Source organism: Cryptomeria japonica, chromosome 11, assembly GCF_030272615.1.
Source record: "Cryptomeria japonica chromosome 11, Sugi_1.0, whole genome shotgun sequence".
NCBI lineage: Eukaryota > Viridiplantae > Streptophyta > Pinopsida > Cupressales > Cupressaceae > Cryptomeria > Cryptomeria japonica.
In genome coordinates this window covers 445,738,571-445,754,367 of record NC_081415.1, presented here as the reverse complement: position 1 = coordinate 445,754,367, position 15,797 = coordinate 445,738,571, and the positions used below count along the sequence as shown (strand labels likewise).

Here is a 15,797-nt window from a genome sequence, read left to right as displayed (position 1 = left end):
CCTTAGTCCACTGGGGGCTTGGTGTATCTTGCCTCCTTGACGTGGTGAAAGTCTTTCAACGTTGTTTCCTTGTACTTTACTGGAAGTATGAGCATACATACTCCCGCTAAAGTGGGGGCTAAATGTAGCGTCCTAAAATTGCGACACTTGCAATTTCGACTGCATTTCGGTCTTCACGATGGCGACGCAACACGCAACCTGAATGGAGACCCCAAAACTTGCTCACGACACTGAAAACTGCATTTTTCAAGCACCATTGGCCTGAACCTCCTTGCACCCCGCTGTCCCAGAGGTGGGACCAGAGCGCCCAGCGCCCTGGTCCCTCAGGACCAGGGCGCCCAGCTCCCTGGTCCCTGGGTCCTATTTTGGGCCCGGTTTCCTGAGTGATATCGGGTCTTTTTGATTGCAATTTGGAAATATACTTCCCTGGTCGGCCTAAGGTCGGGAAAATCAGTCTATCAGCCCTAATTGACAAGTATATAAACTACATTTTCCTCTCTCATTTGGTAACAGAGATACATGAGGGAAAAAGCGTGGAAACTATACTCAAACATTCAAGCATTCAAGCATTCAAGCAATTGATCATTCCAAGTCTCCATTCAAGGCTAAGTGTTGCATTTAAGTCAAGGATTCAACCATTGAAGAGGAGATCACTTATTACATGCTACATACTACAACATACAACATCTAAACCTTTGCACATAAGGATACAAACATCCTTAGAACAAGGTATTAGTACTTGTTTTGCATTACAGTCATTTACATTTACAGCACTTGCTCATTTCTTGGTTAATTCCAAAACCGGGGTTTGACCTAAAGGCAAACCCCTAATCCCTAACCCCCCAATCGTCTTCGCTTTTCTGTGTGTAGGTTGCAGGTACGCGGCTGAGATTGAAGATCTGGAATCCTTGTGCAGAGACGAACAGATCCCCCTTCGTTTCGCGGATTTTTTGGAGGACCGTGGCGCCGGGCGCCATCGTCCCGACAACTTTTTCTCAAATTTGCAGGATAGCGCCGTATCGACATTCTACTGCTAATTCCAAGTCCGCGGCTTCATCCTATAACCTAAACTCAGTTTATAAGCGAATCTTTATGACTTTCTATGCATCCTTAGCTTAATTTCCTTAATCAACATTCTTTACAAAAGAAGGTAGCCTTGCTTTCCTAACCCTTGAGATTCATTTAGCATCCAACCTTACATTGTGTGGGAGTGGATCTTATGAGTTTCAACCCCTCTTTTGAATGTAAAGTCTCTCCCCTAAGTGAAAACCCATCGAATCCTAGTGAACCTCCCTTCTCTCTCCTCGGAGTTAGAAGAGGGGAGACCAACTAGGGTTCGACCGCGATTTTCCGCTTTACAGAAGGCCATAGACATGGCAACAAACTACTGAGGAGTAGGCATGGGGGGCTGAGAGAGTGAGAGGTTTCAGGGGGGCAAAGGGCCTCATGGAATTTATATAGCTTATAAATGAGGCCCTGCTGAAGGAGGTAGGGCAGCTTATCCCCATGCTTGAGATCCATGGTGTCTTTAACAGAGCTTTCAATGGAATGCAGTAAATAAAGGACAGACAGAGCAAATTATTATTGCGGAAATGATTTAGAAGGGGAAAATGATGGTAGTAGATTACCTTGTGCCTGCCCTCGAGAGTGAAGTACTTCATGATCATAAGGCAGATCATGTTCCACTGGTGTTTGAGCTCCTCCCGAGAAAACCCTGTAATGCCCCGCCAGGAAACCCCGAAGGGATTAAACTAAAACACAAGAATAGAGTGCAAATAATTAAAAAAAAAAATTAAACACAACATAATGATACAACGAGATATCAAAGTTCAGATTACACAGCGGAAGCCTTCAACTAACACCTAAAGGGTTTCCCAATGTGATTACTTAATTCCACATTTAACTTAACTCACGCTGATTAATCCAATTAAGTTGATAAACTTAATGACAAGATAATACTTAAACAAAGGATAATTTTCTTTCAGTAAGATAAAAATATAGATCACATGATAAGGTTCATCCATTGAGGTAAAAAGTATAGGTAACATGATAGGGTTCATCCAATAAGATTTATCCATACCTTACATACAAACTTTCATTTAAACTTAAGTCATGCATCTAATTTCATTACATACTTTAATTTCATTATATACTAATGAGTTCTTTCCATGCATACTTAATTTCATTATCAATAACTGAATATATTCTATTATTCAAAACTAGATTCTTACATGATCCACATTACTACATTTAAAAGACGACTGCATACATGCATTTAAGATTAATTTCATCTAATCCACTTTATATATTCTAACATAATGTCATCCATACATGCTAAAAACTAAAAAGGAATATAAGAACATAAGCACCACATAACACCGAATTGATATCAGAGTTCACCCCTAGTAGGCTACATCTCCGGGTCTGCTCAACTACAAGACCCCTCTGATAATTAAATAATAGTGAATAATACATAAGGTCAAATCATTTACAATCCTTCTATCAAGGCGAACATAACCAATCATACAGACGACCACATCAGTCAAATAAATACATAAATGATCCCTGAATAAGAAAGGATCCAACTGAACATAATAGAAGCAAATACAAAGATCCACTGGAGCATCTGTGAAACTAAGCCTTCGTAACCCATCATAAGAAACCCAAGGTCTAACATGATATTAGGTACTCACAAGGGCATAGGCAACATGACGACTCCACAACAGTGCTCCTATCAAGACAACACAACAACACACTAACGAGCATAAGGAACAAGTGTCATCACATAACCTGGTATGGTAGGTCTTCATAGGTTCCAGCCCCATCCACTAGGTTACCCTAGCAACCTAATCCGAACCTCCGGCCCATCCAAGCCTCATGTGGACCCACACATCCTTTCATGAAGACAAGGATGATGGTTTGCCATTTTAGGCCTTCTCACTGCATGCCAAGTTTGTGTTAGCACTCATCCCATGTGTGAGGCACAATTATCTTACGTAGTGATTCATTAACTAACTCTCTAATATGCTATTAGGTTATCACTTATTAGATACACTTCCGATGGGTTACCCAACAACCACTTTGGATGTGACCCCCAATTGAAAGCCACTTTCCCATATGACACTAGACCATTCTCAACAAACTCCTAAACCCAGGCATACACAAGGTTCAACAAATAGAGTTCAAAATGGAGGGAACAACCATTTGGTTAAACACAACTTCATATGAGGTGCACTGACTGACGATACTCTAATTGGAGACCTGACCAGCTATGGTCAACCGCGAATCAACATTCAACACCCGCATAAAGGATATGACCAATTACAACACCACCACAAAACAACAATCAAACTCGAGACTGAGGACAGAAACAGGTACCCCAAATCAACCATACGACAGGGTCCAATCAACAAATCAAAGTCTTGCCATTACTTAAGCAAAGCGAATACAGAAATTTAAACTTGCATAGGCAATAATCGATAGAGACAATCTTTTCCCATATTGATTTAAACATTAAAAGTCGATCAATTTTTCTAAATGATCTAAGTTAGATTGCAGTTATCTACCTCATCTAGGTAGTTCTTGGTTTTCTAACTCACTAAGTTCGTTTGCATCAAAACATAACATAAATACACCATTACGAGTTTTTAAACCAAGTTCACATGAATATAATTAAATAAGCATTAACCGTCTAAATATGATATTTAATCTTCAAATAAAACATCATTGTCATACTGGTTTGAAAATAATTTCTCCAAGTCCATCTTTCCATAATCAAGTTACACTTTTTCGATTAAGGAAATACACATTAAAAAAAACCAAAAATAGGCAAACATTTCCCAAATCTACAAATTACTTCCTTACACACATATAGAGAAATATCAAAATTAAATATTAATTAATATATATTTATTAATCCACGATTAATAAAATATAACCAATTAATAATTAATAACAAAATTAACAAATCAAGTATTTAATTAGAAAAATATGCATTAATAACAAAATGGAATTTGAATATTAATTAATGTATATTTACCATTATACAAATAATTAATAACAAATTAATCACAAACTATTAATTAATGACCAAATTTAATCATAATCAAAACTTTAATTAAAATTTAACTATTATTATAATATTAAATTATTATATTTGTTTTTGTAATAAAAAATATATATATAAAAAAATACAATTTGCAAAAAGGAAAAAAGGGAGGGGGGTACCCACGTGGACATCCATGTGGGCCCCTTGGTAGCTCACGCTACCATTAGTAGCGTTGCTACCTCCCCGCGTGGTGGGGGTTTTCCCTGCCACGTGGGGTCTGCTCTTTTTTTAAAATTTTTTTAAAAAAATCTTTATTGTTAAAACAATAAATTCACAGTAAAAAAACACAGTCTCAACAGAGACTTCAAATAATTTTTCCAGAAAGCCTTGGTTTCCTAAAATTTCCATTTTCAGAATAACTAGATCCAGGAAAGAGAAATTTCTTTCAATCAAACACCATATTGGCAAAATGAGATTGATTTACACATATTTAAACAACAAAACTGTCAAACCCCAAACTAAATTTCAATTTAAAACTTAATCAAGAAACCTTCAATGGAGTTTAAACAAAAATTCATCAAGAACAACCAAACCCCCAAAAATTGTTCTTTTTTTTTTTTTTTTGAAAACCAATTTATACAAGCAAAAATGACATCTAGAGGTTTGGAAAGGAAGCAAGGAGGGTTTTAGATTCATAAATTCAAACTACAACTCCTTCCTTTCCCAAATACATAAGATTTTTAATCTATATAACCAAATTTATACAAAAACACCAAAAACAATTTCTTTAAGCAAGAACCCAAGAAATAGACCAGAGACCTACCTGATTCAGCAATCTTGACAAGATTGAAGGAGAGCCCAACCTGCAACCTCCAAAATTCCTTTCTTCTCCCAAAATCCCCAAATTTTCACCATCCAAAAATATTTTTCCCAAAATATTTTCCAAAAATAATCCTCCCAAAATATTTTCAAACCTAGGTTAAATGCGGAAAAGTTTGACCAAAAACTTGTTTTTGGATTTAAAATATTTTTATTAAAAATAAATCCCCAAAAATCATTCTTTTAAACTATATCAATATTTTTCAAATTAAAATCGATTTTCTCAAATAATTGAAATTAACCTTTCTATTTCAAAATGCCAACGAGATTAAATAATTCGATTTCAAATAAATTTAATCTTTCATTTCAAAAGCATAACTGAAAATAATCATTATTTAAAATTAGCCATTTAATTGAACTTGATACCAACTTGAATTAGGGCAACTCTAATTAACAATTAATCGCATAAAAAGGGAGCCTATTTAATTTAGTCCCCAAAATACTAATGCGTAAACACACATTAAATCAAATTAAATACTCAATTTAACCACACACAAACACACAACCCATGAAAGCCAAACAGACAGACGACTTGCATACCCAACCAAAGGGAATACCGATGACGACTGATGATGCTCACTTGAGCACGACTATGGTCAAACGAGGGTCTGACAACCACCTAATCCAAATTCTAAGGACCAAAGAGATACACTCAAACCTGCGAATCCAGGTGGAGACGAACCTCGCACCCATGCGATACTGTACCTGAAATCTCCTGCAACCAAGAGTCATACATGCATACATATATAAACATAATGAAAGTGTTAGCTTGAGATTAATAACATGAAATAGGAGAACTAATAAACTTACATACAAATTGATGTGAAAACCACATTAACCGGTACGCACAATAATCAAAACATCTGACTATAACATTATAACATGATAAACTAACCAAGGTCAAACCGAGATTAGAAATTGATTGGGGCAGGGGTACTACAAACCCACTCTGGATTTTGACAGGTTCCTCGCGGTTGCGGAAGAAGCGTTTCAAACCTTCGCTATTGGCAACATGGCTGGTGCGCTCCAGCGACGACTGTCGAGGGCCAGCTTCGTAGCCTGGGCAATAGTCTCCTCAGAGACATCAAAGGAAATGCCGCCCACCGAGACACTCCTCTCAGACCAGGAGGAGGCAAAAGCAGTCGAGCGCTGCTCATCGTGGCCCTGCAAACATTCCAAAAAATCGGCAACCCCTCCTTCAACGCAGAAATTGCAGACCAGGGGGTCATTTTTGAAATCATTCAGATTGTTTGGTTCGTATCTAAGTCTATCACCCCCCATATTCTCTGCTAACAAAGCTTCTTTAGTCATGAAAAAAATTTCGCAGAGAAAGTTGCAGAGACCCTTCGAGCAGCAAGCCGAGAAAAGATAATGGGAAGTGTGTGAGCCCAACGTCAATAAATGAGACATGAGGCTGGGCACATGGTAAAAATTGAAATCACTTTTAGAAATGATTTCCTGGTTAGGCATGAAGAGCCAGCAAATACCGACGACAACCAACACATTACCAATCCAATCGTACCTCATCATGACGTTGTTAAGCCCAAAGAAATTGCCAACAAAGCAGCACGTCCATAATAACTTGATGTTGTCTTTGCCTATTACAAATAATTATTAAAAAAAAAAATACTTTATTCAAATAACTATTGACCCCTCTTCCTTATAAATATCTTTCCCTACAAATAATTAAAAAAAAATACTTTATTAACATAATAATAAATACCAAAATAATCATAAAATAACAAAATCCATATGTACGAAACAATTTTTTTCTTTACTCATTCTGTCCGTTAGACTAAAGACAGAATAATTAGATCTAATTCCATATATTACACGTTCTTCTTATGAGTTGTACAATAGAGACAGTCCAAAAAAAAACAATGAAGTAACGTAAACGCAAAGTAACTTAGAAATTGCGCGTAATTTTTTTTAATTCTACTATTGCAGAGAAAAAGCCCTCGGACGTATGGATTCCTCCATGTGACCCAATCTCGGCGACAAATCATGCGATGCTGACACGTAAACAGAACCAACGGTGCATAGTGCAACAGAAAGAGAGACAGAGAAACGAAACCAATGGTGAATAGTGGGACAGAGACAGAAAAATTAGATTTTATTTTTCATTGCACAGATGAAGAACAGATTCGAATAGTAAAATTCAATGAATCAGCAGTGAGCTGTAATGGTTAGGCCCCCAATAAGATCGCGTATAGTAGCTGGTTCCAGCTATCGGGAACGCCTGATAAACACCAGTGGGTACAATCTTGGTGCTCAGGTTCTGTAATGTTAGGGATCGTGTACATTGATGGATGCCCATCTTTGCGAAATACTGAATTACGGAAGATGTTGAAGAATTTTACTGGAAATTTAGTGGTGCTCAGAACTTGCTGGAGTATGGCCGCATGAGCAGTTGGCTGAGGGTCGTATGAGGGATCTTCAATGGGCTCCTTCTCACTGTCGCATCTGTTCCATTCATTTTAATGTCATGATGAAAGGAATTGTGTTAGTAAGTTCTAGGGAAAAGAAAGAAAGAAATTTGGAAAAGCTTAGGAGTTTTAGCATATGCTCTGCTGTTACCTTCTCTGACTGTTGTAATGGCTGAATGAGGTGCTGCGAAAAAAGACCTGAGTTTGGGGATCCAGATTTGAAGATACCCATTGTGCCCATGTAGTCAGTGCCTTACTGTAAGTTACCATTGGGTTCATGTTGGTATAGCTTTGGTTGCCTTCCATGACTATGTCCCATCTGTTCATCAAGTATAAAGAGATTTAGTTCACTGGTTCATTGTGTAGCAGTCCTAACCTAAAAATTCAGAAATACATTAGCAATTAGTCCTTAGTGGTGGATCAGACAGTCAAGGCATTGGAAAACATTGATGATGGTTTCATATTTGATTTGATTCCCTTAAAGTAACTCATGCAAACAGGAGTTATAATGATGCCAGTTGGAACTTTACTTCTTCAGACCCATTAGATGTTGATTCCTCAGTTAGAAAGAGAAAAATACAATTGAAATTCCTCAGGAATGAACACAAGATTTGAATAGTTCATCTATTTGTTTATCAGTGTATTTGTGTGGTCAAAAAAGCAGATCAGCTATGTAAGATGATATAATTCAATTGGACATGCTGATTTCTAATTATAGATTACTCTTACATCTACTAAATATCTTAACTGTTAAACTACTTCAACATTAAATTTTAGTCACCTGCCAAGAGTGAAGGTTGAAAATGGATTCAAAGTACGAAAGGGACAAGAAGTTTGAGATTCATCATACCTTTGTGAGCCCAAAACCTCTGGCCACCATTTAGATGACTCAAAGATGAGGACATCAGCTATCCAATGAGCAGAGTTGCTTTGAATCTCATCCACGTGAAGAATTCTCTTCCCCTCATTGTTTGTCTCAAGGTCAACCAAAAATGGAGCCCATGAAAACTCAATCGAAACATTATATTCCTGCCAACAATTAACCAAATTTGTTAATGATTACCCATTAAAATTTCCTGCAAGATCAGCCACAAATCAGAATCCATCACTCTGCTTGCTTACAGTAGAAATGAATCTATTATTCATGTGACTCCTGGGATTGAATGTAGTTGGAAACACTTCAGAGACAAGGCAGATCAGGGACAGAAACTGGTTTTGGGTTATGGAGTCACCAACAAACACCAATTTCTTCCCTCTCAGCTTCTCCAGCAAGCCCCTGGCACTGAATCTGAAATAACAATCCAAACATTAATGAAAGAGGATTTTCAAAATGTGAGCCAATAAATTAGAACAAAATACTTAAAAGACTTAACCTTGGAGTATCACAGCCATTTGGCTGCCATCTCCACTCCTGATAATCAGAATCTGGTCTACCATTTGCTTTGCAATCGAATGGTTTGGTAATGTAAGGACATTTTAAAGCAGCATAGAGAGGATAGGAGGGATCATGGACCCATTTCCCAGAGAAGAAATCGCAATTTGCTTGTGTGCCTCCATGAACTTCAAAATCCTTAAGTGATAAGAGACAGAGCACAAGAGTTAGAATTGCAATCATCATTTTCCTGGGAGATGGTTCACTCCCTCCAATTGGGTCCATCCTTATATAGCTTCACTGATGGTTAGTTGAAAGTTGTACTAGATTGAGACGGCTTGTTAGAATTTAGGATAACCACCAATGCAAATTACAACTCCCAAAGCTGAGGCATCTCACCAATCAACTCATTCACCCCAGTATTGCCTCGAAGGGAGTTTGAGAGTATTTTTATAGTTGTATTTTGTTAAGGGTGAAAGCAATTTCAAAAATTAGAGGTCTTAAAAAGGAATATGTCTAATTTTAAAATTATATTTCTCATGCTGCTGCTTATTTCCAGTCCCTTTTTTTTTCATGACTAATTTTTAATTATTAAACAATTAGTATTTTTGTAATTTGTTAAGGGGAAAGCAATTCTATAAAAAAATAGGTCTTAAAAAGAAATATGTCTAATTATAAAAATATAATTTTCATAATAAAAAACTTACAAAAAAGAAAACTCATACTACATATATTGAAATAATTAAAATATGTATTATCAATAAACTATATTTATAAATTTATAAACTAGCATACCTATATTTAATTAATATTAGGAATCTTCACTTTAGTATAGATTAATTAATTTTATATTATTAATATTTATTATAATTTAGTATTATTTGAGATATGATGATTTGCAAAAAAATAAAAATTAAAAAAAAGAAGTTTCTTTTAAATCTAGATATTAAAAAAATAATTTTTTAAATTATTTTAAATCTAGATTTAAAACACATAACTTTTTTAATTCGAAGTTTTTTTAAGTTGTCTTTGTTGCTTATTTTAAACAAAACATCTCGACTTTGTATTAATAGTATTAATACTAATTTGTGCACTTAAAATTTAAAAATAAAATAGAAATAAAATCTTTAAAAAAGAGGGGAAAGCAAATTGTGGATCCACACGACTTTGTATTAATAGTATTAATACTAATTTGTGCACTTAAAATTTAAAAATAAAATAGAAATAAAATCTTTTAAAAAGAGGGGAAAGCAAATTGTGGATCCACATGGCACTTTTGTTTGTTAATAAGAGTCACTGCTTATTTTCAATCCCCCTTTTCTTCCATAGCTTATTTCTAATCCCTAAACAATAGCTACTCCACCAAAATAGGGAAAGATTCCAAATTATCCCTTTTTTCACAATTTAAAAGTTGCATTAACATGAGGTAAGTTGTGGTAAAATAAAAATAGAAATTAAATCTTAAAAAAAGAGGGAGAGCAAATTGTGGAGGCACGTGGAGAGCAAATTGTGGAAGCACGTGGCATTTTTGTTAATAAGAATATTTCCAACCCCTCCTTTTCTTCCATGGCTTGCTCCACCAAAATAGAGAAAGATTATAAATTGTCCTTTTTTCACAATTTTAAAGTTGCATGGGAACACTAAACTCCTTAAATTTAAGCACAAAATAGAGAACACAATTTTAAAATAGCATGGGAACACTAAACTCCTTAAATTTAAGCACAAAATAGAGAACACAATTTTAAAGTTGCATGGGAACACTAAAGTCCTTAAATTTAAGCACAAAATAGAGTTAAGCAGCCACATGGGAACATGATGTAAGTTGTGGTAAAATATGGGGGCTTAGAAATAAGCAGCAACTGTTTATTGCCAAAAATGCCACATGGCTTCACAAATTTGTTTCCCTCTTTTTTTTTTAACATTTTATTTCTATTTTTTCTTGTGCACAAATTATTACTAATATTATTAATACCAATTTTAAGATGTCACTTAAAAATTAGCAGAAAAAAATACTCATGAGGCCACCAGTTTCACAAATATTTCTTAAAAAAGTTGAGCAGCGGGTGCTAGCCAAAAAAAGCTAAGCAGCCACATGGGAAAAGGATAATTTGAAATCTTTTCCCAGCTATGGCTAAAAAAATGCCACATGGAAGCACAAATTTGTTTACCTCCATTTTTAACAATTTTTCTCTCTAAAATATATCATTAATACTATTTAAACAATTTATTATTTATGTGGCATTTTAATTTTTTTTTGAAAAATAGCTCTGCGAGAGCAAAAACCCAATGCATTGCATCGACACCCTTTTTCGAGCATTCTTACCCTCTGCAGGGAATTTACAAAGGCTATGTAAATCGGTTCGCTGTTTTGGCTAATATCTCTGGGACTGAGGAACCTGGCAAGGTTATATCACGGACCTGCGATCAAGAAGCCTTCTTTGCAAAAACTAAATATTTTCTGGCTGATATGGTTAGGGCTCACCCTCCTCTTTGCAAGGGCTGGGATCAGGATTGGCATTTGGTGAGCCGCAGAAACAACAGAGCATTAGGGCAACCAAACTACCTTAAGCGGAATCCCAATCATTGTCGGGAGGAGGGTTTTGTAAAACCTAACCAGTCAAAGATTTCCTCTTCTCATCATATTTCTCCTCCTCAGAGATCTGTGGGTAAATTATCAAAGAAAATGATATCCCCGGGTCGTCACTCTTTCATGAATAATCACAATTTAAAGGAGGTTAAGCATCCCAAGCTAAATTAACCTTCAAATCCTCTAGCTAATCCTAATGGGCTGGTCATTGAAATTGACACCCATACTCGGGTTAGGTATCAAATGCATTGCAACGACCGAATGATCTTTGCTCGGTGGAAAGGTTGGGGATCCCATCTGATCAAATTGCTAATTGGGTGTCGGCTTCTCTCAATAACCAGGGAAAAATTGATATCCTTCCTGATAATTTCTTAGCTATTGAATGTGGTAATCAGAGTTTGAGAAATTCTTTGCTAAACGAGGACATATTAACATTCAAAGGTCTAGGGTTTAATTGTCGGGAATGGCAACCCCTCTTTCTTCCATCTCAACTCAATTCCTGCATGGTTAACAGAGCAATTTCACTTGATAAATTCCTTGTAGAATAGCGAAATAATGAGTTTTTAAGAATAATAGGTAATAAAATAGGCAAATTTGTAGAAGTTAAAAAATCAGCCCTAAGCTTCTTTAACCAGCTTTTGATTGTCAATATGAATATTAACATTAAATCTTTAGAGCCCATAATAGTGAAATGCGACAATTTCTACTTAACCCTAGAATTGCCTTTTTATGATGGTTCTTTCAAAGATACTATGCCGAAGAAGATCCCCTCTGAGAAACCTTTCCCCGAATCGGTCCTCAAATCTAATGGCGCCCCATTCAGATTTGTGGAAGGAGGGGGTTTTACCTTCAAAGGCTATAAGTCTAATATTAACCCTAATCATCTCACCACGGACCTATGTCCTCACAACTCCCCTGTTAAGATATCTCACCCCCCTCTTCCTCCATTACCAACTATTAATCCACCTATAGCTGACTCATTTCATGGGGATCGAGACCTAGAAGAAGGTGAAATCAGTGAGGTGCTCCCTCAGAAAGAGTAGCTTGGATTGACTAATTTGCCATCATCTTGCTCTCTCATCCCTCCAGAAAGGTTGAGTCCCTCGAGGTATTCCCCTTTAATGGAATTCACCTCCTCCTCTGCGCAATCAAAGAGGGATAGGCCTCCCCTGAATCCAAGAATGGCATTCGTGCAGGGTCAACCAATCTCTCAAGTCTCAAGAATGGAGGCCTTTGAGGTGACAGAGGTCTACCCTCCATCTTTGATTGTTGTTTTAGATTCAATTGCAGAATCTGAGAGTGATCGAGTTGCTAGGGAAGTTAACATCATTGCCAAATTTGTAGGGAAAGAAGTAGTAAACAACCTTATGGATCAACTGGTTGATGAAATTTGTGATGATGAGGAACTGGAAAGACAAAAGGATCTCTATGTCAAAAATCTAGTGGATATTGCCAGAGTCGACTTAGAAACAGATGAACTTTTTATAGCAGTAAACAACTTAGAAAATAATAACCCAAACACTCTAGGCATTCTCAGCTCTGAAAGAAGTAAAGATTCTCCTGACTGTGCTAAAATCAGTAAGAAAAGAGGTAGGAGATCCTTTGCTGAACTAAGATCAAAGGATGCAGAAGCATGGGGTGAGTCTAAAATATCTAATCTTTTTAATGCAGGGGAGGGGAAGTTCCTCCCCACATAGCCATGAAAATCATAACATGGAATGTTAGGGGTCTGAATGCCCCTAACAAACAACACATCTTAAAGCGATGCATCTCTGATTCTAAACCAAACATAATTTTAATCCAAGAAACTAAAATGAACTCCTCTGAGATTCTCATTTTTGAGAAAAAGCTAGGCATTAGACAACTAAAGCATTCCCCTACCATAGGGGCCTTAGGGGGTTTAGCTATCATTTGGGACTCTAGATTTATCTCGTTTACACCTTTAGAGATTAAGAAAAACTGGATAGGAGGAGAAGTTGTAAGCTATAAAAATAACCTTAGATTCAAACTGATTAACGTTTATGGCCCTATCCAGAATAGGGATAAGGCTAGGGTGTGGATGGAACTTGAGTTTTTCCTTAGAAGCTTACCAAACGATGTATGCATCATTGGTGGAGACTTCAACGCTATCATCAAGGTAGCAAACAAAAGAGGAGGGAGCAGCAAACTCCCTCCAGCGGCTACATATTTCAATCATTGGATCAATAGGAATTCCCTATTTGAAATCTAGACAGTAGATAATGCCTTCACCTGGAACAATAGAAGGAGTGGTTTCTATAACATTGCTGAGAAATTAGATAGGTTCTTTATCCATGGGGGGCTCTCGGAGCTTAATTACTCCTTGAACGCAAAGCCTCTCCCTTTATCAGGTTCTAATCATTTCCCACTCCAACTAAACTTATTATCTGACCACTCCCCTAATAAATGCCCCTTCAAATTTGAGAGCATGTGGTTCAGAGATGATAACCTTTTAAACTTAATTGAGAATTGGTGGAGAAGCTCTATTTTCTCAGGCTTGAAGATTTTTATTGTTGCAAGTAAGTTAAAGCTTATTAAAAGGAAGCTCTTAGAGTGGAACATGATTAATTTTGGTAATATTTTCGATTAAAAAACTCTTAATTGAAAATGATCTTAAGAATGTTAACATGGAGGTTCTAGAGAAGGGGATGGATGAACATCTCATCCTTAAGGAAAAGGCTCTACTCTCTGAGTATGAAAAGATACTGTATAATGAAGAGATCTTCTGGAAACAAAAATCTAGGGAGACTTGGTTGAGTGATGGGGATCGGAATACTAAGTTTTTCCACAATAGTACCAAGCAGAGGTGATGGGTCAATCAAATTTCTAAAACCAAGAACTGCCAGGGCTCCATCTTGTCTGAACCGGATGATGTTGCCTTTGAGGCAGTAAGGTTCTTTGATAAAATCTTAAACAATCCTGAAGGCTCCAACCTTAGGGGCCAACTCAATATCATCAAGAATCTTCCAAAACTCATTAACGATGATCACAATAAAATCCTGTTAAAGAAATTCTCTGTGGAGGAGGTTAAATCTGTCCTTATGAAGATGAATCTAGACAAGGCTCCGGGTCTGGATGGCTTCCCCACTAGCTTTTTCCAAAAATGCTGGGGTTTTATGGGGATAGAGATCATGGATGCCTTAGAAGGCGTTAGGAACTCTGGTAAGATTCTCAAAGAGATCAACAATACCTTCCTAGCTCTCATTCCCAAAAGAGAGAATCCTGAAAGCTTTAATGACTTTAGACCAATAGCCCTTTGCAACACTCTGTATAAACTCTTAACCAAAACCCTAGCAGCTAAACTTCAGAATCTTCTCCCCATTATCATTAGTGAAGAAAAAACTGGCTTCGTAGCGGATAGATCAATCTATGATGAGGTTATTATAGCCCAAGAGGCCATTCATTCGGTCCAGCTCAATAGGGCCCCAAGCATGCTAGTCAAATTAGACATAAGTAAAGCTTATGACAAAGTTGATTGGCACTTCCTATGTAAATGCTTGGAGGCCTTTGGCTTTTCCAAATCCTGGATCAACCTTATTTTTGAATGTATTTCCACCCCTAAATTCTCTATTATGGTTAATGGTTCGCCGGAAGGTTTCTTCAGTAGCTCGAGAGGGCTTAGGAAAGGAGATCCTATGTCCCCCTTCCTCTTCATCATCATGGCTAAAGCTCTTGGCAGATCCATCTCTAAAGCCAAAGAGGAGGGTGGGATCCAAGGAATCCCCATCACTAGCAGCCTCCCTCCTTTCACCCACCAGCAATTTGTTGACGACACGATGCTTTTTGGGCAAGGAAGTGTGAGAGAAGTGAGCACCTTCAAAGGCATCCTCAATTCCTATATGTTAGCCTCGGGTCAAGAGGTGAATTTGGCTAAATCTGCAGTTTTTATGTTCAACATAGACCCCTCTTTAGGAAAGGAGATCTGCAATGTCCTGGAGATTAGTCAAGGAACCCTCCCTTGTAAATATCTAGGCATTCCCCTTGACAAGGGGAGGAGACCCTCAAAATTATGGGACAACTTGGTGGATAAAATCAAGTCTAGGATTAACACATGGAAAGGAAAATGGCTCTCATCTGCAGGTAGGGCAACCTTAGTGAGATCAGTCTTGTCAGCCATGCCCATTTACTAGCTCTCCTGTCAACATCTGTCTTCTTCCAAACTTGTCAAGCTCAACAAACATCTTAGGACCTTCTTTTGGCAAGGTGCTAATGACAACTGTAAAATATCTCTCATATCCTAGGATAAGATATGCAAACCCAAGGAAGAAGGAGGAGTTGGCATTAAAAATCTTCGTGATCAGGGTAGAGACTTGGGTGCCAAGTTGGTTTGGAGATTGTTCAGAACCCCCCACCTCAAATGGGCTCGACTGCTGCACTAAAAATACCTTAATGGTGGGGATCCTATCCAAATATTCAGAGAAATCAATCCTCACAGAGGGTACTGCCTATGGAATTTCATGCTAGACT

The 15,797-nt window shown here is 37.1% G+C and overlaps 1 protein-coding gene across 1 annotated transcript; it reads right to left on the bottom strand.

Moving 5' to 3' along the window:
• Positions 1-7,021: 7,021 nt before the first annotated feature.
• On the bottom strand, positions 7,022-9,124 carry LOC131041432 (protein trichome birefringence-like 36). Its single transcript, XM_057974535.2, has 5 exons — positions 8,727-9,124; positions 8,476-8,641; positions 8,204-8,382; positions 7,505-7,672; positions 7,022-7,390 (listed from the first exon to the last, which is right to left on the bottom strand). The coding sequence occupies exons 1-5, from the start codon at positions 9,008-9,010 to the stop codon at positions 7,114-7,116; spliced, it is 1,074 nt and encodes a 357-aa protein (XP_057830518.2). The 5' UTR covers positions 9,011-9,124; the 3' UTR covers positions 7,022-7,113.
• Between the last annotated feature and the right edge of the window lie 6,673 nt (positions 9,125-15,797).

What these genes read in the sequence shown, in the direction of transcription:
- LOC131041432 (XM_057974535.2), bottom strand. Translation starts at nt 9,010, where the DNA reads ATGGACCCAATTGGAGGGAGTGAACCATCTCCCAGGAAAATGATGATT. An exon ending in AATGGCTGTGATACTCCAAG is followed by an intron (nt 8,642 to 8,726) that starts GTTAAGTCTTTT and finishes TTGTTATTTCAG; the next exon opens with ATTCAGTGCCAGGGGCTTGC. An exon ending in GAGGTTTTGGGCTCACAAAG is followed by an intron (nt 7,673 to 8,203) that starts GTATGATGAATC and finishes CTTGATGAACAG; the next exon opens with ATGGGACATAGTCATGGAAG.